This window comes from Medicago truncatula, chromosome 5, assembly GCF_003473485.1.
Source record: "Medicago truncatula cultivar Jemalong A17 chromosome 5, MtrunA17r5.0-ANR, whole genome shotgun sequence".
Taxonomy (NCBI): domain Eukaryota; kingdom Viridiplantae; phylum Streptophyta; class Magnoliopsida; order Fabales; family Fabaceae; genus Medicago; species Medicago truncatula.
The window spans coordinates 15,276,884-15,302,988 of NC_053046.1; the positions used below are offsets into that span (position 1 = coordinate 15,276,884).

Here is a 26,105-nt window from a genome sequence, read left to right on the forward strand (position 1 = left end):
TGTTTTGAGCGACTAGATCGCGCATTATGCAAAAATGCAAATTCCTGATAGGACAAGCAAGTTTCGATTTAAGCAAGCTTGGATGAGTCACTCAACTTACAAAGAAACAAAGAGGAATACTTTTGATAGCATCCCGAAGCAAAAAAGAGATCTTTTGGCCTGGATGGGAGATATTCAGCATAGTCAATAATATGCTGGAATCTCAAATCAATTTCTGAACAAGTTGGGAAGCAACTTACAGAAGGCATTGGAGATTGTTTTGCAAAAGAAGAAATGGCTTGGTTTAAAGGTCTAGAGCAAAATGGATTCAAGATTGCAATTGCAACACTTCATATTACCATCTAAATTACTCCCTCCTTCAATGTAACAATAATTTTGTTTTCAATTATATCTTCTAATTAATATTATATGAATCACTCCCAAGTTATTAACTTTATTTTGCATTTATGATAATGAGAATCAACCAATACTTAACAAGGTTAGTTTGGTAAAATGATTATTTGTTATTCATTCATAGTTTCTCTACCGTTTATGATTTATGTGAAATGGCATACTATGACAATTTTTGTGACAGAGAGTACAACATCTCACAATAATCCATCTATTTGCAACAAAATAATTATTTTAAAATATCAGCTCAACAGGTTATCACTAGCTTTCATTTCAGGTTATCGCCAGTTCAACCCTAAAGTCTTGTATCCAGTTCACCCCTGAAAATTTCTCGTACATCAGATTGTCACATAAACATTCCAATTCCCACCCCATGCCTTTGAGAATTGAGAGTTGAGATGTTGAGAAAGAATGTTTTGATATTCATAACAATTAATCATATTGGAGCATCCATTTTTCTATAGAACAACAATATCCACTACGCAGCTACTTCATTCTACATTGAATCAAAAATTGGCATTCATGACCAAACTAAAAGGCCCTATTACATGCTGAGTGATGGTTTATACTTTGCTCATTAACAAACTTACTAACTCTCCTTTGAAGCAAGGGCAGCTTTTGATCCGTACTTGGAGAAAACATCACTTAATACAGCCTTTTCCTTAATCTTTAACCTGCACCAGAATCAACCATACATGAGAAATGAACACAATGCATTCAAAATTAAAATCATAGTAAACTGCTGAAGCCAACTATGATGCACAGGGAATCACCTTTTTGCAGATCCAGGAACATCTAAAACCTTTTTCGTGTTCTCTTTTTGATTAGATTTTTTCTTAGGAGCATTCTCTTGTTTAACGTTGACAGCTGACTTCTTATCAGCTGAGGGTTTTCTGTCAACCTGCTTAGAGAGAAGTGATTCGATTTCAGAACCATTCGTCATTTGTACGCTGTCATCACTATCCACCGTCAGCACAGTGGCAAACTCTTGACTCTCCCCGTCACTTTCCTGTAGCTCATCCGAATCATCTACTTCAGTCTCATCCCATGTATTGAAGGCAGAATCATCGATATTGGAATCCTCATTTGAATCTTCTTCAAAGGAGGGCAGGAGAGGTAGAGCAGTGTTGATATTTTGGTTTAATCCCGGAGGAGAGGAGGACTGTGCATTTACAAGTTCACATTTTATCGGCTTCTGAATTTTGCCAAAAGTAATAGTTTGTCCTGTGTATAACTCTACAAACCTGAAGAAGAGAGAGCAATTGAGTTAGTAATAATGTTAAGAGATTCGAACAGTAAAAACAACTTGAAAAAAGTAAAATCTTTCAATAACACTGGACATCACTCACTTTATTTAAGTCAAGCAAAATAACATGAAGAAGCTCAAATCAATTATCCAGAATAGAAAACCATCTTCTACTAAATTACAAATATTTTTCATGATGATAAATCCGATGTAACAAAAATAAAACACTTTTAACTTTGTCAAAATTTATAAAGAATCACCAATGTGAAACTTTTTCAATATTATAATAATTTTATGCATTGTATGTATCAAACTAAACATGCTCTTCCCTTATTTTCCACTATTACAAGATTGAGGTCAGAACACACCTAATTGCATCATCTTCATGCTTGAAATCCACAAAAGCAAAACCCTTGCAGACAGGATCCCTTGTCTTCTTGTTTCCGATAACAGCAGGGACTATATTTGTTATGCCAGGAATCCCTTGAAAAGCTGATTTCAAATCCCTGTCAATTTTCCTTTTCTTTGGTAAATTCACCAAGCGCACTCTGCTTCGGACAGGAACAACTATTTCATCTGCAAATTGCAATTTCAAATTGTAAGCTCAACAGGAATAAGAAGGCAGTCTTGGACTAGACCCCAACATTTTTTATCAAGTCTTCCAATCCTTTCCAGTCACAATTAACACGAGTTGTGCAGCTTAATACAAGTCAAATTACAAAAATGTGTGAGAAGAAGATAAAGAAAAACAGAAATCATCGAGAGAACAAAAAAGTGAAAGACAAGATTTAATACTCCCTTACAGCTAAGCATTAGTGCACCAGTTATGTATTGATTGTACTAACCAATAAGCATTGATGTCACTTACGTTATACCTGTTTTTTTATTCGTGTACCAGTGCTCCACACATTAAGTGGTTGGATCGGTATAGTTGTTATAAGGGAAAATTTTGGCGCAATGATAAGGCTGCTGCCAGCCTCTTCACTTGAAAGGTAAGGCTAAATACATATACCATCCCCAAACCACCTCCCACCCCACCCCACCAGGTGAGAGCCTTGTGCACTGAGATGCCCTTTATCCGCATAATTGTTAGATTGGTATACAAACCAAATGAGTTAAACATGTGGAATCTAAAAAAGTGGGTGTACCACAAATTCCACATATGCATTATTCTCTGAATCTCCAAAACAAACTGAAATGTACACACCTCAATTTATTAAGGAATAACCAAGCAGTCCTGTATCATAAAAAATGGTAAATTACTTCGTCATGCATACACATGTATGTTTGGTTCCACTTTTGGAGGAGCCAAAATTGATTCTAGATATGTAGAATTGATTTTGACATGTATGGTTCCTTCAGAGTATAATTGTTTTTTGCATCTAGAATTGATTCTACTTGGAGTGTTTGGTTTCACTTCTAGATGTCCTAGAAGTGCTTTTCAAGTGCTAAAAGCAATCTTACTCTATAAAATTATGTATGGCATTTTATCGAGAAATCAATTTTGGGAACTAAAAGCAATTCTACTTGAAGCTACTAGTTGTAACTTTTGATTATAGAATTGATTCTAACACACAAATTTATAATTCAACTCAGTTTTACCTTAACGAACCAAACATACAACTGACACAAACTAGAAGTTGTAGCTTCTGATTCTATAATTGATCTTTACACTCAAATATGTTGTTCAAGTCACTTTTACATGGATGTATTCAAACATAAATCACTTCCCTTCAACTCAATTTCAGCCAGAATCAATTCACTCAAAATCAATTTTCTTCACCGCAAATTCCCATAGAAAAATGCTTTATGCACACACTAGCAATAAACACAACACAGCAACAAGAACAGAACATAAACAAAACCCCATCATTAATAACAGAACAATTTCACCAAACAAATACCTATTTAACAGGGCGCAATAACATAATTTGAAAAATAAAATATAAAAAAACTGAATTTTGATGAGTTACCTATCTTCTTTGTGACATTATTTTTGATAGGATTGGTTTTAAGCTTTTTCAAATTAAGAGCTTGAGCTTGTTTACTCTTCTGCATTTCTTCAAACAGCTTATCTTCAACTGAAGTATCATACACTTTCCCTTCTCCAAACCCCTTCGGCTTCTTCTCCCACCATTCTTTCATTTCATCATACCCAACTATTTCTTCTTCTTCCACATCAACCTCTTCATCTTCTTCGCCTTCTTCCTCTTCATATTCACCTTCTTCGTCGAATTCTTCCTCAATTTCATCAACTATGCTTGTGCTTCCACGTACTTCTTTCTTCGCGGCCGCCGGGATGAATCCACCGCCGTGTACGGTGAGGAGACTCTTAACGCTGGTTCGCCGGAATTGTAACCGTGAAATGAAAGAAGAGCGAGGGAAAATGACACGTGTGGGTTCAAGATAAGGACACGTGTGATTTCGAGAGAGAATCACCGTGGAATTGTTCGGTGCCGGAAATGCAGTTGCTCGGAGCATTGTTAGTTAAAGTGATGAGAGTGTGAAATTTCAACTTCAATTCTTTTTTACACACGGAAAATGTTTATAACGGGTTTTCAAAATATAAATGTAGTTAATTTGAGTTATATTACTTTTTAAGTTCGAAGATTAACAACAGGGTTTCGTGGTGTAGTTGGTTATCACGTCAGTCTAACACACTGAAGGTCCCCAGTTCGAGCCTGGGCGAAGCCAGCCACTTTACTTTTTTTGACCAATTGTTCTGCTTTCTTTTGTTGATACAGAAATGTTAATTCGATCATATTTCATCATTAAGAGCCTTGCTTATCCCACCCCCACAGAAACGTTTTGGGAGATAAATAATAAATAGGGGTCAAAAGAGCAAACATTTATCACTAGCTTAAGTATAGATTTTATTTTATTTGACTGCCAACATTTGGTTCTTGGTGGAGGAGTTATCTTTGAGATTAATTACTAACTTTCTATACACAACAGCAAAGGCTTATTTTATTGAGATCGGCTACATAAATTAAATAATGTCATAGTGTTTTATTAAGAATTATGTATGTCTCCAACTCATTTATCTTTAGATTTTTCTTAATAGTTTCTCTTATACTTTTTCTAGGTCTACCATACCTCTAGTGATATGACTCCCCTCCAATCCACGACCATTGCTATAGAATTCACGTCTCTTCTCTCTACATCTCAAATCACTTAAGTATAGTTTCTACCATCTTTTATACTATTGGTGTTACCCCAACTCTCTTGTTAATTGTTGTTGTGTGCAAGTGTGAGTTATATGTCCCACATCGAATAAAATAGTAAAGGTTGAACATCTTATAAGTAAGAGGACCCATAAATCCACAGCCTTAAGGTTTTGGGTAAGAGTGTGGTGTCTCTCTTGCTTGTGGGATTGTTCTAGCCTCGATGTGGACGGTCCCCCGAGCTCCCCCAGAGCCCCCGTTCGACAAAGGGTACGACCGAGGCTGCCGGTCCGTTTGCGCAGAAAGTAGCAACCGCGGTGGTGCAAGCAATGTCTGTCCGTTTGTGAGTAATGATGAAAAGATGGACTCACACTTGAGGGGGAGTGTTGTTGTGTGCAAGTGTGAGTGTCGGATGAAACAGTAAATGTTGAACACCTTATAAGTAAGAGGACCCATAAACCCATAGCCTTAAGGTTTTGCGTAAGAGTGTGGCGTCTCTCTTGTTTGTGGGGTTGTTCTAGCCTCGATGTGGACGGTCCTCCATGCTCCCCTCATGTCCCAACACTAATCTCATCATTTCTAATTCTTACCTCACACCAACACAACATCCTCATTTTTGCTTCGCTTACTTTATGTTCATATTCGTTCTTTATCGTCTAACACTATGTCTCGCACCATGGTGTCAGTCTTACCGATGTTCGATATAAATATTTCTTTTCTACTTTTGCATCACATAAAATATTTGAGACACTCCTCCATTTCAACCACTTAGCTTGAATTCAATGGTTTACATTTTCTATTTATCCGTCATTTTGTATTATTGACCAAAATAACATTCTATACACCAATAAATGCAATTTTTCTTACGCATACATTCAATCAAAGTGTTTTTTCTCGTGGTTAGTTACTAAAGGAAGTAATTACATCATATCATAAGTATATACAAATCAAATCCATGATCCACGCCTTACATGTAAACCCGTAATAATTAATACCACCGCATTTTTTTCCTTTTGGACAAAACACTACCATTTCCTGTTCTCTTTAGCACACCTCATCCTTTCTATATATAAATTTTCAGATTAGATCTACTATAAATTTTTAATTTATGGTACACAGACAGTGTCTTGTAATAATGAATTGTAGTGTATTTAACTTTATCCAATTAACAATGTCAAGATATATTAGTCCAGATGTAGGGATATATGGACGATAGTCACAATACCAATTCCCTTTGGTATTTACATCTGGTCAAAAAATAAACTACCAAGAATAATTTCACTGGTATGACCATAATTATTTCCACACACATTCATTTCAACACCTTGGAAATGATAAGGATATTGATTTCACCACATGGTCTTTTAAGTGCTAGAAATGACCATCATCTTGACCCTCATTCAATGCCAACATCTTACGTTTCCACTTTTGATCACATGCACCTTCTTCCCCCCACCCCAGCTATATCTAAGCTAACTCTAGCCACTAAATCACACTTCAAATGTATCACTCTATTTGTCCATTTGCTATGTCTACATGCCATCAATTTACCATTTTTTTTATACCTTATTTGGAACTTTTCACAGCTATGAAAGTCATGCTTCTATATATGTCGGCTATTATAGCAATCGAATTCGCATACAATTTATTTTGCTCCCTACCAAACACTATCTCGGTCCATATCTCATAATCTTCCATTATTTTGATTTGATATATCGAACTTTAGGGTTACGGTGGTGATTATTTTTTGAGAAAATACTCGGTTTAACAATAGTAATTCAAATAAAAGTTCACAAATAGTTCATAAAGATTTTACCAATTCTGATATTTTAGTTCATATAATAAAAATTTGACTTAATTACACTTTTGATCCTCGTATTTTGGTCTACTCACGAATTGGTCCTGCCCTTTTAAAACAGAACAAAATGGTCCTTCAATTATCATTTTTGTTGCATTTTTCGTCCCACCTCCTATTTGCAAACTCTAGAAACGCAGAGAAATGATAGTTTTAATTAGGCGGTTTTAGACCTACCTCTATGCTCAACCATGAAATCAACAAGGAATACATCATGTGGGCACAAGGATCTATTCTATTCAGCATACTAACAAAAAAAAAACCTAATTTGAAACATATCTTAGAAATTAGGGTTTTTTTGGTTAGTGTGTTGAATAAAGTGGATTATTTGTACCCACATGATTTATTCCTTGTTATTTAATGGTTGAGCATAAGAGGTAGGTCTAAAACTGTCATTTCTCTGCGTTTTTGGAAAATAAAATGGGATGTAGAACAAAAAATGCAACAAAAATGATACTTGAAGGACCGTTTTGTTCTGTTTTAAAAGGGCAGGACCAGTTTCGTGAGTAGGCCAAAACACGAGGACCAAAAGTGTAATTAAACCTAAAAATTTAAATATTGTCTATGAGAAAACACTTTATCTCGGGGTTGGTTCATTGATAGAGAAGGTAGAAAATCAGGGTTGAATTTTTCTGTTTGATGTTAATGCCCAATGAGCTGCTTAGACTAGTAATTTTGCTATTTTATATGATGAATATGAATACTTCTAATTATCCCAATAACGTTGTCTTCTTTATAAAGTAAAAGAAATCTGCAATATTGTCTAACAGTGAAAATAATACGTCTTATCTTAATTCTATAATTCTAAAAAGTTATTTGTTACTTTAGTAAAAAAAAAAAAAAAAACACAAGTTTTAGTTCATCTATTAAAAATATTGAAATTGTTAGGCCAGAATTTATAATCGGGATTTAAATTCTGACTCATTTACTTACTTGTATGAATTTTCAATAATTGTTGTCATTTTTTAAAAAGAAAATGTGTTCATCTTTTTCTAAAATACTAAAATGAGTGTTTATTTTATTTCTTATTTTTTTAGAGTAAATTATTTGTAGGTCTTGAGTTTGTATATTCGTTACCAAAATTAATGAGAAGTAGAGTGCTTAACTTTTTCGCACGAAAAATAGCAACAAGCATACGTGACCACTGCAAACGCATGTAGGGTTCAGAATATCTATGGCTCATTTGGAGTTTATTTGAAAGTACTAGTAGCCAATCTTATGCACCTTCTTGCAACTCGTTAACGTCTTTACTCAAATTTCAGATCATGTAGTCTTTGAATCTTCCAATTTCTTATCTATCCAGGTTGGCTGTGATATTCAATATTTCATGGGATATAATAATATTTCTTTTAACTACTTTGGTTACTACAAACTCATCTTTTAAATTAAATAAGTGGAGAATTCAGAATCTTAAAAAAAAATGAAGAATCTAAAATTCGAACTCCGACATTTCATATATATAATGTAGTGTTCCTATCATCTAAGGTTAAGCTCATAGAGACATAATAAATAATTATTTACATTGTCGTTTTTAAGGTTAAATAGTGTTTACTATTTGTTATTTGGACGAGTTTTGATTTACTAAATTTAAATAGTGTTATCGGAGATTGTTGATATTTTCTACTAAACAATTTAAATTACTTATTTTTATTTATCTTTATTTTTCTGTCATTTATTTTTCCGTCGTTTTTTTTTTCGGATTTTATATTTCTACCAAAAATATTTAGTCCCAGTTGAGTCATTTTTTATTTTTAGAATCTAGTTTATTTATTTTAGTAGTTACTAACATAGTTATTTTTCTATTTTGCATTTAGTTTATTATTTCCATTCAGTACTAACAATTTTAATTTTAATTTTTGTTTTCCCATTTAGAAACTAACCCTTTTCGTTTATTTTTATTTTTAGTGTCTTAGTTTAGGTTTTTATTTTAATTTTCGCATTGCATTTTAGGAAGTCGTAGTAAAACTAACGGTTGTTATAATATCTACATTAGATCGAGTCTAGTTTAATTAGATTATTTAGAGCCAGTCATTTAATTTTGCATTCATAATTAGGTTTAACATTTAGTATTAGTAATAGAGTCTTAGAGTGTGTTTGGATGGAAGAATTTTTTGAGGGAATGTAATGTTTTGAGGGAATTCAACTACTTTGAGGTGAATTCAAACAATAGAATTCACCTTAGAGTAGTTGAATTCCCTCAAAACATTACATTCCCTCAAAACATTCCCCCATCCAAACACACTCTTACAGTGGCGGAGTTCATGGGGTGGGCCACGGCCCACCCGGAAAAATTAAAAAATCAACGATTATAGGTCTATTTTGCGAGATTTTATGCAATTTTGTGTCGGTTTTATGTTTTGGTTGATCGAAATTCTTGCAAAGTGGTGTAATGGTCCACCCACAAATTTAAATAATTCAATTATATGTTTATACAGTTTTATATCGGTTTTAGGTTTCGGTTGATCCAAATTCCCGCAAATTGGTGTAGTGGCCCAACTGAAAAATTTAAATAATTCAATTATAGGTCTAATTTGCGAGACTTTAAACAATTTTTCAATAGTTAATTTTAGTAGTTTTAGGTTTCGGTTGATCCAAATTCCCGCAAATTGGTGTAGTGACCCAACTGAAAAATTTAAATAATTCAATTATAGGTCTAATTTACGAGACTTTAAACAATTTTTCAATAGTTAATTTTAGTGATCCACCCTGACATTTTTTTCCGGCTCCGCCACTGCACTCTTAAGTTTTAGTAGTAATATTTAGGATAGATCGAGTCTGCATCTAGTAATAATAACTTTAAGTCATAATAATTAGTAGCGTTAATAGGTAGTCGTAACAGTAATTTAGATATGTTAATTTAAACTCCCATGATGCTTTACTTTCAAGTAACAATATTAGTAATCAAATTGAAACCATGTCACAAGCAATAACTCTAGTCGAAATATTATCAAAGGGGTGTGGCTTCTATGAATGAGATCATGCAAGATGTGATTAGAGGAAGCACAATTAACTGCAACAGGTTTAAGATGTGATTTTTTTGAAAAACAACATCGAGTTGGGATTTACACAGGAGCAGGTGAATTATTTCTGTGCATTTACAAGACAAAACAGGGTCTTGAATCAAAATCAAGCAGCACCACAAGACTATTGGAACGAAAATTTCTATAGGACATATGCACCAGTCAAATACAAACAAATAGAAGATGCATACGGAGATATCATGACATTTATGGAAGATTTGGAAAGAAACCGAGAACACGAAGAATTCATCAAGCTCATGGGAAAACTTCAAATTACTCTTCCTTTCGTGAAGGTTTTGAAGCAAAGTCCTATTTACAACAAATTCATGAAAGAAGTTCTCTCTAAATAAAGGAAATTGTGAATGGAAGAGAGTCAATTTCTCAAACTGAAAGATGTAATGCCATCTTTGGCAGAGAGTTACCTCTAAAGAAGAAGGACCCAAAAGCTTCAATTATATCGGGAAGCTATCCATAAAAGAAGCTCGATATGGTCTTGGAGAAAGCATTAACTCTACCCCATCATTGCTAATAAGAAAGATTGAAGGAATCCAGGTACAACCATCCAATGTTAATCTAACACTGTAGATGAGTTTCCTAAGATTCATAGATAGGAAGACCTAAGGGATCATTGGCCTTCAATGTCTTGTGAAACACTAGAAAGCCAATTTAAGTTTATTTTTAAATTACCATTGATATAGCAAGACCCCGCACGTAAGGATCACCGTGCGATCATCAGGTGCAGTTAGCCATCGGAGGGATAGACCAAAGTAGATTAGTAACGTCCCAAAGACCTCATCGCTTGTATAGTCTACCTGAGAGGCTGAGATAAATAAATGTGACATTAGTGTTACTTAATATCCAACAATATGTATAGGGGGATTCGAAGAATCCTAACCGTTACTTACTTTTATGCAACCAAAAATAGGCGAACTTGCTCTGTTGCAAACAAATAAAAATTGCAATCTAATTTTATACCGTCAACTTGCAAAAATAAGTAATGCAAATTTTTTGGACGAAACGACAATCCCTGTGGATAGGATACTCTACTTATCATTTTATTATTTGGTAAACGATTTGGTACACTTGCCATAATCCGACCATCAGTGATCTATATTTTAATACTTTCAAATTGATATGCTTAGATGAATGCCTAACTTGATCAGGATGTTATCATAATTGTTTAACATGATATTGACTTGATCACGTTAAACAATTATGATAACATCGGTCTCTACATATTATTTTCATTGGAGCTACCAATTGAGTTGTCTTACATGATTATTATTGTTAATTTTAACAAAGGTAATGTTAATTGTCCAATTCTATAATACACAAGTGAGATAAATCTTGCATCATGCACAACGTAATTTCCTTCAATTTGTCAATAAATCTAACCGTTAAGTTGAATGAAACCTGTTTCTTAGAAAGAAAGAAAAAAATTAAATGAAACATGATGTGATTTTTTTATCCAATAGTAGAAAAAACACTTGTATACAATGCAATATCATTTGTAGACAAAACCTATTTTCAATAGTAAACCACCAAATTGACTCCGATCTTTATAAGTCAATCTCAAACTAGTATAAGACTTTGTTAATATTTCAAACTATTATCTGACTTTGTGAAAAATTTCTCAATTTGATCTTTATCTTTACGTTTTTATCACATGACGATAAACTTAATTAAAAAACTTTTGACAAAGACATTAAATAGTTTAAAATATTAACATAATCAAATATTACTTTTAGAATGACTTACAGAAATATGATGATTTATTTCTATTTTAAAAATAAATAAATATCACTAAATTTTACCAAGGGGTTGTTGAGGTAATTTTCTGCCTCCACAAGCACATGCTTTGTACAACTGGCGCTAAAAAATCAGAAAACCCATTTTTTTTCCCGGGAAACCAAAAATCTCCTTCCAAAATCGCATATTTATATTCAAACAAACACTCAAAGAACTTACAACAAGTACCTTTCATCAACAACCCACACTCTCTCCCACTTCACACTCTCACCACCATCAACGCTATCCTCTCCGGCGGCAACTTCTCCGATCAACCTCCGGCGACTTCTCCGATCATCCCAAAACCATGATAACACCGGAATGAATCTCATCCACTCCCGATGTCGATTTCATACTCCAACTTCTTCACCGACTCCGACCTCTTATGCGGCGAGGAAACCTCCAGCATCTTATCGTCAGATTCGCCGACGGAATCCTTCTCCGATGGTGAATCTTATCCGCCGCCGGAGGATGAGTTCATCGCCGGATTAATCGAAGACGAAGGTAAATTCGTCATCGGATTCGATTATTTCGTGAAGATGAAATCTAGCTCGTTCGATTCCGATGCTAGAGATGAATCCATTCGATGGATCCTAAAGGTAAAATCTCGATTCATCCATAACGAACTAGACGATGCTAAAATGCACCGTCGCAGAAAAACGGTTACGGTTGATGTATATTATTGTTTTTAGTTTCTGATGTGAATCGGTTTGCGATCTGGTGTGTGCAGGTGCAGGGTTATTATGGTTTTCAACCGGTTACGGCGTATCTTGCCGTGAACTATATGGATCGGTTCTTGAATTCTCGGCGGTTGCCGGTGAGTTCTGTGAAGTCAAGTTTCGTGATATTCAATATTAAATTAAATAAATTAAAGTAAAAATTAAAAGGATAATGGGAACATTAATTACTGAGTCTGCGAATGCATGTGCAAGATGAAGAAAATTCTAAGCGGTAATTAATTATGTATGACTTTCCCTAAGTAGTAGTAAAATTTGTGTGCGTGACAATAAAATCATTTTTAATGTTTAATTGATTTAAAGTGATTTAAATAACTTGAATTTTTCATTCACTTAACCTCTAAAAAAAGAAATACATTGTCACTTATTAAAAATTAAAAATAACTATGATAAAAGTTTAACATATTTACGGAGCGTTTATAACTGTTAAAAAAAATAAAAAATATTTAAGGAGCGTTTATAATTAACTGACTGTCTAGATATTACATTATTCTGTTATAAATGTTTTTGGTTGAATTAATGTACGAACATTACAGCTGCCTAATAAAGTTTACTTGTAGTAGTAGTTCGTTTATGATAATGAATCCGCAAGGGGTAATGTATCATTTCTCGAACATGTATGTATCTCATGAGAAAAGTTACTTTAGACACTATTTTTATAGGGTTATTAATTTATTAATAGTGTTTTTTTTTGTCAAAAAAATCTTTGTTTATTAATCAAATCAAATTAATGCTTATTAGGGTGTATCTTTATAAGGTGTTATAAAAGTTGTCACATTTTGATTGATCAAATATGATTTCACTTATTAGAGAATTTGTAGTAACAAACTTTGTGTACTAAATTTCTTTTTGCAAAAATGTAAACAAAAGAAAATAGTACATTATTAAAATTTTAAAGTTTTCTAGTTAGTCTTCTTAAAAATCTCGATTTATTAATTAGATACAAAAATACCTTTATATTTAGGAATAATGATATTTAGAAACCCATTTTTTTCTACAATTGTGACGTTATTTTAGTCACGTTCCAAAATGTGGTTTAATTTAATTGAATTTGTTGTTAATTTTAGTCTGGATCAAAATTTAACTAATTTAACTTCTTGATTAACTATAATTTTACAATTTTAAACACGTTTAACCATATACTCAACTAAATTAACCATAATTTTATATCTAATTTAATTGGTGGGTCGCGGAGTACATGGAAAATTGAGTTTCCATGAAAACTTTTTGTACTTCTTTTTATGCTTTATGGTATTTTTACTTTTCGACAGGATTCACCGTACTTACTTATTTACGTCTTGTTCTATAAGTATCCAGAATTATGTGACCATAAAAATTCTTTCAAGAATGATTTAAAATTATAAAACAATTTTTTTTTTAAAAAATTAACAAAACTATATAATTATACTCAGTACTATAATAACTCATCCTAACGATTTTGTTGAAAAATAAGAAGAATGACAGCTTGGTGATGTTTTGAGTACGTTAGGCACGTGCATTGCGCGTGGGAAAATGTGTCAGAAAGTATGATGAGTTAGTCGTGATAAAATAATAATAATGATGATAATTATTTTTTTGTTTTTAACTCACTGTTTGATACATATAAATATGTTTGTTTACAGCAAACAAATGGGTGGCCACTGCAACTTCTATCAGTTGCTTGCTTGTCTTTAGCTGCAAAGATGGAAGAAACTTTAGTCCCTTCTCTATTGGACCTTCAGGTATATATTTTTCTGTATGGTCCTATTCTTAATTAGGATTTAGAAAAATAATATTAAACCACATTCTTCATTAAAAAATATTAATTAACACTCTTACATTAGTTAATTTAATTTATGTTAACTCATGTTTTGTCCTTAGCTATGTACTATTACATTATACTTGACATTACTTTATAAATTTCTAATAATTTAATATAGGTAGAAGGTGTCAAATACATGTTTGAACCCATAACAATTAGAAGAATGGAGCTACTTGTTCTAAGTGTCTTGGATTGGAGGCTAAGATCAGTTACCCCATTTAGCTTCCTCAGTTTCTTTGCGTGCAAGTTAGATTCAACTTCAACTTTTACTGGGTTTCTCATTTCACGAGCTACACAAATTATCTTATCTAAAATCCAAGGTAGACCCAAATGCATACTTTTGATTCCTGTAGCGATATAAAGATATGAAATGTCAATCACGAGTAGTTGAGATGGTTGGGAAGAATTAATTTGTGTCAACAAAATGTTGTGAAGTACTAGTAATAGTGAATTTGTGTTGTATTGTACTTTAACTTTTCTTCAATTTGTGAATATATTTTTGCAGAGGCCAGCATTCTTGCATATTGGCCCTCATGCATTGCTGCCGCGGCTATACTCTATGCAGCTAACGAAATTCCTAATTGGTCTCTCGTTGAGCCCGAGCATGCCGAGTCGTGGTGCGAGGGGCTAAGAAAAGTAAGTGAATGTTTGGAATCGCGATGAATTTAACAAAATTATCGTGTTTTCGTTGAAACTAGTGTAGTTTTTGACTTAATTATGGTGTCATTGCAATAAGCATGTTTTGAACATTTGATAGTTGTTGTATAATTTTAAATAGTAACAACATTATTAAGTTGTTTATTAAAGCACATTTATTTCATTTTTCAGGAGAAAATTATAGGGTGCTACCAGTTGATGCAAGAACTTGTGATTGACAATAACCAAAGGAAACCCCCTAAAGTGTTGCCACAAATGCGAGTGACAATCCAGCCCCTTATGAGGTCATGTGTCTCGTCATCTTCCTCTTCTCCTTCCTCATCATCATCATCCTATAAAAGAAGGAAATTAAATAACTGTTTGTGGGTAGATGATGACAAAGGATCAAACTCCCAATGAAAAGAACAAAAAAAAATGAACAGTAGTACTAATAAAGGAAGAAAAAAACTTAAAATAAATAAGGTGGTGGTCCAAGTTTGTCCAGAAACCTCAAAATTTTATTATAGAAGGTTTTTGAGTTTCATAATTGACTTAGAGTCATGGGGCACATTACTACAATATTGCATAAGAGTTGTGAGCTTTTATTATTATTGTTATTATTATTACTTGTTGGTGGGTATAGTCATTCAGCAATGGCTTTGCAGATTCCCTAGGGAAAGTGAATGAGAGACATGTAGAGAGTGAGAAAGGGAAATAATATAACTCCACAAAGATGCAATTAATGGATTGGTCATGTAACTGGTAAGTGTGGATGAAAGAAGTGGGAATTCTGAACTCAAAATGTGTTTTGGTTATTTGTTGAAAGGGGAGAACATTGTGGGACATTGCTTGAAAGCTTTGAAAGAAAAGCAGAGTCTCACAGAGCAGTTATATCAATTGGGTTGAAACTTTGGAATTTGAACTATTTCTTATAATGGGTTTTTCTTAGTCAATCTCCTCATTTTGGACAGTATGCTTTCTTCTTTCAACTTGCACAAGTCACTTTGATGGGATCCCACAGTTAAAAAAAATGTTACTGGTAGTAAGTTGAAGCTAGCTGCATTGTGTGGACTTTTGGAGTGTGCAATGCACGTGAGTATGTGTGATTTTTGTTCTGTTTTATTTTTGGCGGGAATTATATATTTTTTATTTTGGCCTTGAGTTTTGGCCTAACTATACAGGACCCATTATCTGGTGTCCAACGTGTGTGGTGGAAACACGTATCTATAGTTTTATTTTATTTTGGATTTTTTCATTTGTTTTCACCTCTTTTCATATTAGCCTAATTGGCTTTGGCTTAAGAGAAAAAGAAAAAAAAAAAAAAAAGGTTTTTGGAGCCTTTTTCCTGTGTGATGTGTATTGAATTCATTAATAGCAATTATAAATTTTATTATATCTTTTCAGTTTTCACATATCTACTTTACTTTCTTTCATTCTATATATCAGCTTCTTAATTGACCCTTGAATGAATTCTGCTCATGATGAAATCTATGCATGAATCTTATAAAGGATTCAGTCATGGTTGATCCAAATACAATGTTTCATAACTAGATATGACATCCATGTTTAAAATCACGATGAGTTTGATGAAACCACTTTTACACTGTAAACAGTAATTCATCAAAACGCGTAACTTTTGTCGATGTTAATTATGATAACATAATGTGTCTATCGAACTTATAGGTCAATCCAAACATTATAGATTTTTCATTTGTTTTTATTATACTGAATTGAAAATAAACTTTTAATGCCATATATATTCAGGAGTGTAGTGAGGCATAACTGTTAAGTTGATGCACTCCTTGGTCCCTCCAGCAATAAAGAAGGTACTATCAATTATCATTGACTATGACTCTTCAAATAACCAGTTCCTGCTCGTGACCATCTCCAGGCTGTTCTATTATATCCTTATACTACATCACTTGCCCCCTGAAATTTCCGACAGTCTCTGCTTTGCATTCATCTATTCATTCATTCAGACATAGATCTTCATATGTGGAACATTTATTTTCATGTTTTGACCACCCAAACATTTCAACTTTTACATCAGAGATACATCTTGTCAAATAAATGTTCCATAATGAATTGGAAGAAGGGTAGCAACTACTACCTATGCAGCTGAACATGCCTTTATTACATTTCAAGATTATATTAAAATTTGCATATTTGAAGCAGAAGAGTATAATTTTTTTTTAAAAAGCAACAGATCTTAAAAAAGGTACTTTGGTACAGAATTTATTCTCTACAAAAGCTTAATTAAAGGTTAGACTTATAGAGAGAACTTGTCATTTTGCCTCAATCCCCGACACAAGGTATATTATTTTTGCATACAACAACACTTGCAAAGTTACACAGTCACAGCACCATGGCTTTATTCCCATGTCTTCGCAAAAAAAGTGACCATCTATGCATGTTAGGCATTTGTCTTGAAATCTTATCATCATCACTTCCTTTGCATGACACCCATATGGACACTGATTGGATATATAAACCTCCAATTCTCTCTATCTCATCCATACAATTCTGTCTAAAAACCCATGTTCATGATCTAACTATGTCACCGCCTATGAAGCACGGATACGGACACGGACACCGGACACGACACGGACAATGACACGCCGACACAGCTAATAATTTGAAAAAAAATCATATAATTCAGTATAATTACAAGTGTCGGTGTCGGTGTTGGACACGACACATGTCCGACACCGGGACACGCCTAATCCGAGGAGTGTCACTGCAAAGATGGACCATAGTGAAGAAAATTATACCTACATGGTGACAATTTAAGCTGACTAACTATTTCTCTTATTGCTCTTGGAACTTTGCTATGTATAATTGAATTGATCATATGCATGGTTTAAGGACATTTGATTGGACCACCTTATTGATTTATCGTACACACAAGGAAATTTCCTTACTTTATGAATTATTTTCTTGCCTTTTATGGTGCAAATAGGATTTCAAACTTTTTAATACAACATATTTGGATCCTCCTCGTATTGAAGAGGCATCTTTGTCTTCCCATACGTAGTACATACTATACTATTCCTACTTTATGAATGGCTTTAAGGATAGTTCCTAGCTCTAATATGTGGATCCCTCTTATCAATTGTCCTATATATTCCACTTGTCAATTATTTAAGATGTGTCAATTTTATTATTAATTAAAGGTAAAGCAGCCTGTTAAATCAGTTAATGCAATATCGCAATAGGTCAAATTTGTGGGAGCCATGAAAATATTAGTATAAATTAATTAAGTGCTAACTTAACAAAATTAGCTATATGGTGAATGATAATCCATAGAAGACTTTGCTTATCTAGAGAGGCTCCTCTTGAAGTTCATGTGGGACAAAGTTTTTGGATTGTAATCAAAAGTTTGATTTGTAATTGTAGGATTAATGAGACATATATTAAGACAAACCGTGGGATAGAAAGAGAATATTGTCATTAAAACTTTGATTAGCATAGACAAGCCTGGCCCATTTTCTTAACTTTTTTCCATCAAAAGTAATGCACGTGTATTAGGGTATTGATTTAGTTACTGTCTTAATCTTGATTGTACATCCATATCCACACACTTATTAGATTAAAATTGACACTTCTGGTTAACCTTTCGAAATTTTCTTCCTTTTGAAAGATCACGCAAGATTTTAAAATATTAGGTAAACCATATATTTAAAGATTTAATTTAAATTTTATTGTATGTGACTAAATAAATACTTTTATTTACTCATAATATATATGCTCCACACACAAGGAATCTTTATGGCAATTGTAAGGGGTTCCATTGATGTTGATCCCCTCCAATGACATGAGACCCTTGAATAAAAAAGAGAACAATGTTTAACTAAAAAAAAGACAGATTTCTTGTTGTTGGTCAAATACAGTTTTTCATTTTATTTTAAAAAAGCTGGAATTTGAAACATATGAGAGAACAAGATAAAAAAGAGTTTAATTACTATACACGACACTACATAACAATTAAATTGTAAAAGGATTTGAGAATCCAATTTTGGTACATATTCTAAGTTAAGAATAAGATTTTTGGGGTGTGTGGCATGGCGATACAAAATAATGGTATATTTTTTTTGTCTATAGACAAATACCACCACAAATCCACGCATACAATTAACTGTTTATGAGATCTGGATTCGAAATTGGATGAATGTGTTCAACCTAACACTATCAACATTGAAAGTTGAGCTAGGTCTTACAAATAAAATATTGATCTTTAATTTATTTATCATTTTGTGGAGTCTTTGTAAAAATTATTAGCACTTATTTTAACGCATAATTAACGTTTTTGCAAGTTTATTTAAGAAAAGCTTTTAAAGGTAGTTTATAATTAGTGTGCTCATAATTTATTATCGACATATCTTTTACGAGTCCTTCAAAAACAAAAATTTCAACATTTTCTTAACTTCACAAATGACTTGTCAACTTGGTCGTCTCATAGACCACCAATATGTTGATTTGTACAAACACTTGCAAATATATTCTTTCGTAGTTTGATGCAATCAAAGGCTGAGGATTTCAAATTATTGTCGACCGCTGAACATTTGTTTGAAGAAATTAGTTCGTCGTTAGGATTAGAATTTTGGGTTTTTAATGTCTTGTTGACTTCAAATCTCTATATGCATCGGTAGTGTGTGTATGGCTATCTTAATCAACTTGTACATCTCAAATCATGGAGGAGGAATGTCCCAATTCATGATCATTTGAATTGTATTACTCCTATATATTTTAGCATTTGAATGAATGGAGTTTATTTTTGTTAAAAAAATATATATTTTTATAACTTATAAGCTTTGCAAGATAGCTCATTGAAACAACTTACACCTAGTTGATGTGGAAATTTATTACCATGACATTACTTTAATTATAAAACAATTTACTTTAGTTTCTTACTTTATAAGCGTGGATTGGATAAACTGTTTGAACTCATTGGCTAATAAAGAGAACTAAATATAGAAGCTAAATTCGTTATATGAAAAAGACTTATTAACTTAAATACTACATTGAGTATTTTTATCTATACAACCGTTATGTGAGACTCTTATCATAAACAATCAATTAAGTTATGGTGATGTTAACTAGTGTCTGTGATATTAATTAAGAAAAAAAATAATACAGAATGGAAGTAAGGATTAGCGAGCGTTAAACTTAAAAGATAAACAGACAAGTCGCAAGCGACAAATCTGTTAAATAAGAGTTTCCGAAATCCATTAAAATTGAGAAAAGTTCTCGATAATTTTATTGAATGAAAAAATGTCTTATGGGCCACGAAAGTTCTATTTAAATACTACGGGAAATAACAAACCCTCATGGATCGAAAAATAACAAACTGAAATAAAACAGAAAAATAATAAATATGCTGAAATAGTAAAATGCAGTTTTAGTCCTTTAGATGATTTTGAATGACTTCCTGAGGTCTGGGACATTTCGAAAAGGTATAATTCAAGTCAATCCGACATCAGATACGAAATCAACACTATTCCACGTGAGCATTTTTTACGCGTCATTTCATCTTCAATATTTTTTGTGCGTAATTTCATATTCGATACGTGCTGCCAGTTTGCCTAAATAAAAAAAAAACGTTTATGCTGAAAGTATCATTTTTTACGCATTTCAAAAGTTATACACTGAAACACCTCATAATTCATGTATATGAAGATATATAAAGGAACGACATGAATAATGGGTAATAAGAGATATTCTGAGTAGGAGAGTGGCTGTCATATCCAAAGTTAGGGAAGCCATCTAATTGGATACAAAAAGTTACTATATGAGAACTTTGGATTTTGGCATGTATAATGTATTTGATAGATTTCCACCAATATTCTCCATCATGAAAACCCAATGATAACATATATTTATGGGAGTTTGGGTTAGCGATCATGATGACTTTCTATAGCTTATAATTTACATATCATTATGGCATATATGGAAAGAAATACTCCATCCGTTTTAAAATATAAGCAAATTTTACTTTTTAAGTTCATTCAATTAATGATGTATGTGGTTAAACCACATACATCATTAATTGAATGAACTTAAAAAGTAAAATTTGCTTATATTTTAAAACGGAGGAAGTAACCGATAAGTGCTTATTAATTATTATCACTGAATTATCAAATAGCTAAATTACTAATTTTTGTGTGTAAATTAGGTATCTCCGTACGCAATTGCGGAGATTAATCCATCGAGATATTGTGGAACTTAAATGGACGACAAACTCTCTCTAATAATGCGGAGACTAATCCATCGAGACATTGTGGGATTCAAATGAGTGGCAAACTCTTCCTAAGAATTTTAACGTTGATGCATGCTCAATGTCATCTCATCTAAACGCTCTTGGATAGTTAAATTACTAATTAACATTAACATATATTTTATACATAGATCTATATAGATGAGATGGGAGGATGACATATTGACATGTGCACTCGGGGACCATTTACACATGCCTTTTTTGTCTTAAATGTTATTAAGGGAACTTTGTCACAATAAAGAAATAACCTTCCCCACTTATTTCCTTTACATGTAAACAAAATAACCTTTAAAGTAAGAGGTATAAGGAATCCAAAGTATAAAACCCTAAAGCCAAAAATTCTTTTTTTACCCTCTCAATATAAATGGTAGGGCTTTTTTTTATATAGAATCAAACTATCTTTTTGTTAACGAATTTTATACTTTTGGTGGCCATAGCTATTGAAAAATGAGACTTTATTTGGTTGTAAAATAAACTATATGCTCGTGGGGTATCCACAAAAAGGTTTTGAGGGATAAAAGGTTTTCAAAAGCAAGAATGATTCTGAGTTTCTCAGATATGGTTTTTTAGATTTTGATGCTGAATACAAGACATAGCACTAAGCTTAATAAGTCCTTGAGGCATTCATTGTCCCCATTGCACAGAAGATTTATTGAAAAAGAATAAAAGACAGATAATAAAATAAAAGTAACAAAAAGCAAAGTCATTGCAATATTTCAGACAACGAAAATGATGTATATTATGCATAAAATGACCCTTTGTATGTATATTATGCATGTCTCTTCAAAATAATTATTAATGTCGTGCTCACAATTCCCAACCATATGATCCATTTTCATTATGGCTAATCAAATTATAGTACACTCATAATTAGCAATGATATATCACATGTAATTTGGATCTAGATCGCTATATATGTTTGGTTTGATTTGGTTTCAAACTTATAGATTTATCTACTCATAGAGTGTATAAAAACCAATAAATATTTATTGTTCCGGATTTTACATAGTAAAAGTCACATATTTTTCTTCTTTAAAATTACATCTTTTAAAAATGATTTTTATGAAAAACTAATTGAAATAGATTTTTAGAGATTTTTTTCAAAATTTTAGTATAAGAAAAAATATAACAAAATGATGAAATACTTAGAATCAATAGTATATATATAAAGTAAGGTTTTTTATGCCATGTGTCGCTTCCACGTTTATTCTCAATATTTTTATTATTTTTCTATTTTTTAAAATGAATATTTTATTTGACAAAAATATCTCAACAAACTTTGATCATATCCACTAAATATTTTTGTTTATTTTTTTATTGAAATTCTAATATTTTATGTAACAGAAATATCTCAACAAACTACATATAATATTTTCAATACTATCCATTAAATTTTCACTTTTTTTGAGGAAAAAAAAAAAGCTTCAATTACTATATAATCTTTTACATCGTATTACTCAATTAGTTTTTTCGTTGAGGAAAAAAAGACTTCGGTTAGTTTTTTTATATTATCTTTTAGCAACATATTATAATGCAAAAGTTAACTATAAATAAAGGACATTTTGTTAATCACATAATCACATATTTGGAGCACAAACCGAAACTCAAACCTTCTTTTGATCTAAACTTTTTCTTTGTTCAGGTTTAACAAACACCTTTTTCTTTTTCTTTGATTTTTATATAGCCAGATTTACCAAAAACTAACACCTACAAGCATCTGCGACCACGATGTTTGCATAGGAGTTGCAGATTGTTTTTATCTACTCTGCGGGAAACAATACCACTCTTCTCTATTTTTATTTATAATTAAGTTTGTGAAATCCATTCTTATTTTGTTTTATATTTATTATTGTTATTATTATTGATTTCGTTCAGCAGTTTAGCAATCGGTATTTATTTATGTTGATGTTTTCTGATTTTTTGTTTTATTTGTTGATTTACTGATGTTGGTGCGATAGGTTTTGTGAATTCATTAACAGTTATGATTGGTGCGTGCCATTATGAGAACACCATGAACCCAAATGTCTATAGGAACACACACCTTTTGTAAATAATCAACCAATCACAAGTCATTTGTTTTTCTAAATAGTTATAACTTGCTAAAAGACACATTTATAAAAGGTGTGTTCTAGCAAAACCTATATATATATATATATATATATATATATATATATATATATATATATATATACCACTTTCTAATCCTACTTTTTAATATAACATGTTTTTATCTTATTGTTATTTTTATTTTCGTTCAAATTTCATTCCTAACTAACAAATAAATTTTATGGTTTTGGTTTTTTTATTTTCTTTTCTAGAAATTTTGACTGCATAATTTGACCTCATTGATAACATAACCATCAACAATAAATATAGAGTATGGAGGTTCAAGATTAGGATCATTAGAATATGGAAAATGCCAAAATTTAAAGATAGAGACCAAGTTGATTTAATCGATATGATTTTCATGGATGAAAAAGTATGCATCGATTTTTTTTTTCTTTATTAACATTTACAAACTAACATGATTTTACATTATCTAAAGTTGGTTGAGGGATAAATTTGCAAAATATCAAATGTTGGTTAAGGGAATGTGTTACGAGATAACAAATATCTCCATTTCAAAGAACAATTATAAATTTAAACCAACTTGCCATGATTATAGACTATTTTTTAAGGATGCGACACTATGGAGCCTATTGATGACTCAGTTGTTCCTTTTTATGTATTCAAGTTCACATCATATGATGAAATTTTTGAAGTTAAGAATGAAGATTCACACCTAATTGGTATTTTTTAAGGAGTTTTTTTTAAAAAAAATCTATTGTCTATTTATTTGTTATAGTTTCTTTTATTGCATTGGATATTAACTTCACCTTTCACATTTTTTTATAATATTATTGGAGTATTACCTGCAAAGGGAGAACTCACAGAAGAGAAAAGTGGTGTTCAGTCAAACAATTATTTGCCTATGGAGTTGGATGATCTTAAGTAAATATTATTTAATATTTTTTGTTCCACTTTGATAAACTCTTCTGTGATTTATAATTTAATTTGATAAACTAATGTGATTTATATAATTTAATTTATTTGCAGAGGAATGGAGAAACTCAGGTGCACACTATGGGGATAATATGCAAATCAACTTATTGGCTTTATGTCTAAAAATTCAGATGTACCAGTTATTTTGATATTGCAATTGACTAAGTATAAATTATATAAATGTATTTTTCTTAAGAAATTCTTACCTATTTTAAATTTAAGTTTATTTTTTTTCCTTATATGAAATAAATCGATCATATTTTAACTATTAAAAAAGTTATTGTCATATGTCTTTAAAACATTATTTTATCGATAAAAGTATTATACCTTTTAATATATTATTTTATTTTATTTATACAAAATATAAATATTATTTTCTATTATTATAAGTCGAATTTTGATAGCTTATTTAGGTGCAAAACTAACGTCAATAATTTTTTTTGAGGGATAAAGTCAATATTTATTGGTTAAAGGATTTTAACCATTAATATGATATGTAGTTCAATGATTTTTATTTTATAAATTTAAATTATTTCAATATGATATACTTAACCCGGGCAACGCTGGGTATCTAAACTAGTAACATTTTAAGACAAGCTATTTCATACGGAATTTTCATTTGAAGCTTTTCTTAAAAAATCATAACAAAAACATCTTTACAAAAATCTATTTTAAAAAAAGCTATAATAAACGGATCCATATTTTTATATCTGAAAATTGAAAAACTAAAATAAAAAAGTAATAAAAAAAAGGGGATGTAGAATAGATCTAAAACTTATTAGTACATGATAAATTTTTAATAGTCATTGTTTTATAGTTAGTTTTAAGTAGTTTTTAATTTAATTTATATCATTTTAGATAATTTTTAGAGTCAAAAGTGAAGAAAGTCAAAAGTTTTAAAGATTGTGAATAACTAAGATTTAAGTCAAAATTTGCAAAGCTTGTGAATGACTGAGATTAAATGTAGACGCATGAAACCAATATAATATCCTATAAATTTATGCTTAATCTTAATTTTAAATTTGTTAAGAAGTTAGGGGGAATGGATTTTCTCAAGAGGAATTTTCTCTATTTTTCTCAATTATAAAATCTCAACCACACATTCAATATTATTTTCTCTTTATAATAATATATCTTTTTTTTTCTCTCTCATATTAATGGTGTAAATGTAACAATTGAGAAAAATGGAGAAAATTATACTTGAGAGAATCCATTCCCCAAGTTAGTTAGGGGCTATCGTAAGAATTTAATGTTCATTTGCTAAGAGATTAAGATTGAACACACTAGAAATTTGGTAAGAACGGAGTGAGCCACTAAAGTTTTTAATAACAAACTAGTACTTGATCCCGTGCAAGTTAACTATATCATTGAATAATAAATTTTATAATTGAGCATGATATAATAGTTGTCATTGAACATGAGTTGATGTTTCCAAAAGATAAATAATAAAAACTTCGAAATAGTTCAGACTTCTTATTATCACATTAGATAAATTGATGATAAGAATTATTTAATATCTTCCCTAAAAAATAATGGAATTACCCCTAAAAATACAGATAAAAAATACAGATAAAAAAATACAGCGACTAATGTAATTACCCCTAAAAAGAACAACATACAAATTTATGTATTATAAAGTTGTAAACAATTCTCAACATTTTGTAGAGATTCCTCGTATTGATAGTCTTTGCAGATGAGACAACAATGGACATTTGTTTACGTTGAAATGTGAAAGAAATTTTGGGATCAGATGGAGTACTGCTTCGTGATATGACATTTTCCCCAAACACGTAATTCTCAATTTGGATATTTATAAGGCGTTTACCATTGCATACTCCTAATGGTTGATCAATATTTCTCAACAATATTATTGGAACACCAATCTTGAGATTTAAATCATGTCCCGACAATCATAAATAATTAATCGTATTAAGATAGAGCTTGAATATCATTAGAACTATTAATATTTCGACCTAGTATACTTGGGTTATCAACACTTAAGTATGTTTTTGGCTCACCGGGAACAATATTAACCATGTTTTTGGTCCAAAAGTTGTTTAAGAGACTTAACAACTTTTATATCCAAGATAGCGGAAAAAATATAAGGAAATTAAGATTCAATCAGAAAAATATGAAATTAAGATTCAATTGT

General features: G+C 31.5%; 2 protein-coding genes and 1 non-coding gene across 3 annotated transcripts; 2 read left to right on the forward strand and 1 right to left on the reverse strand.

Moving 5' to 3' along the window:
• Positions 1-789: 789 nt before the first annotated feature.
• LOC11412841 (uncharacterized) lies at positions 790-4,175 on the reverse strand. The gene is made up of 4 exons (XM_003613279.4): positions 3,610-4,175; positions 2,005-2,212; positions 1,164-1,634; positions 790-1,064 (listed from the first exon to the last, which is right to left on the reverse strand). Exons 1-4 carry the CDS (start codon positions 4,115-4,117, stop codon positions 980-982), a joined length of 1,272 nt encoding a protein of 423 aa, XP_003613327.1. The 5' UTR covers positions 4,118-4,175; the 3' UTR covers positions 790-979.
• Positions 4,176-4,256: 81 nt separating this feature from the next.
• Positions 4,257-4,330, forward strand: TRNAV-AAC (transfer RNA valine (anticodon AAC)). The gene has a single exon. It is a non-coding gene; the product is annotated as a tRNA-Val (tRNA).
• Positions 4,331-11,580: 7,250 nt separating this feature from the next.
• Positions 11,581-16,033, forward strand: LOC11405645 (cyclin-D1-1). Its single transcript, XM_003613282.4, has 6 exons — positions 11,581-12,062; positions 12,194-12,280; positions 13,823-13,921; positions 14,120-14,321; positions 14,507-14,637; positions 14,830-16,033. Exons 1-6 carry the CDS (start codon positions 11,805-11,807, stop codon positions 15,055-15,057), a joined length of 1,005 nt encoding a protein of 334 aa, XP_003613330.1. The 5' UTR covers positions 11,581-11,804; the 3' UTR covers positions 15,058-16,033.
• The last annotated feature ends 10,072 nt before the right edge of the window (positions 16,034-26,105 follow it).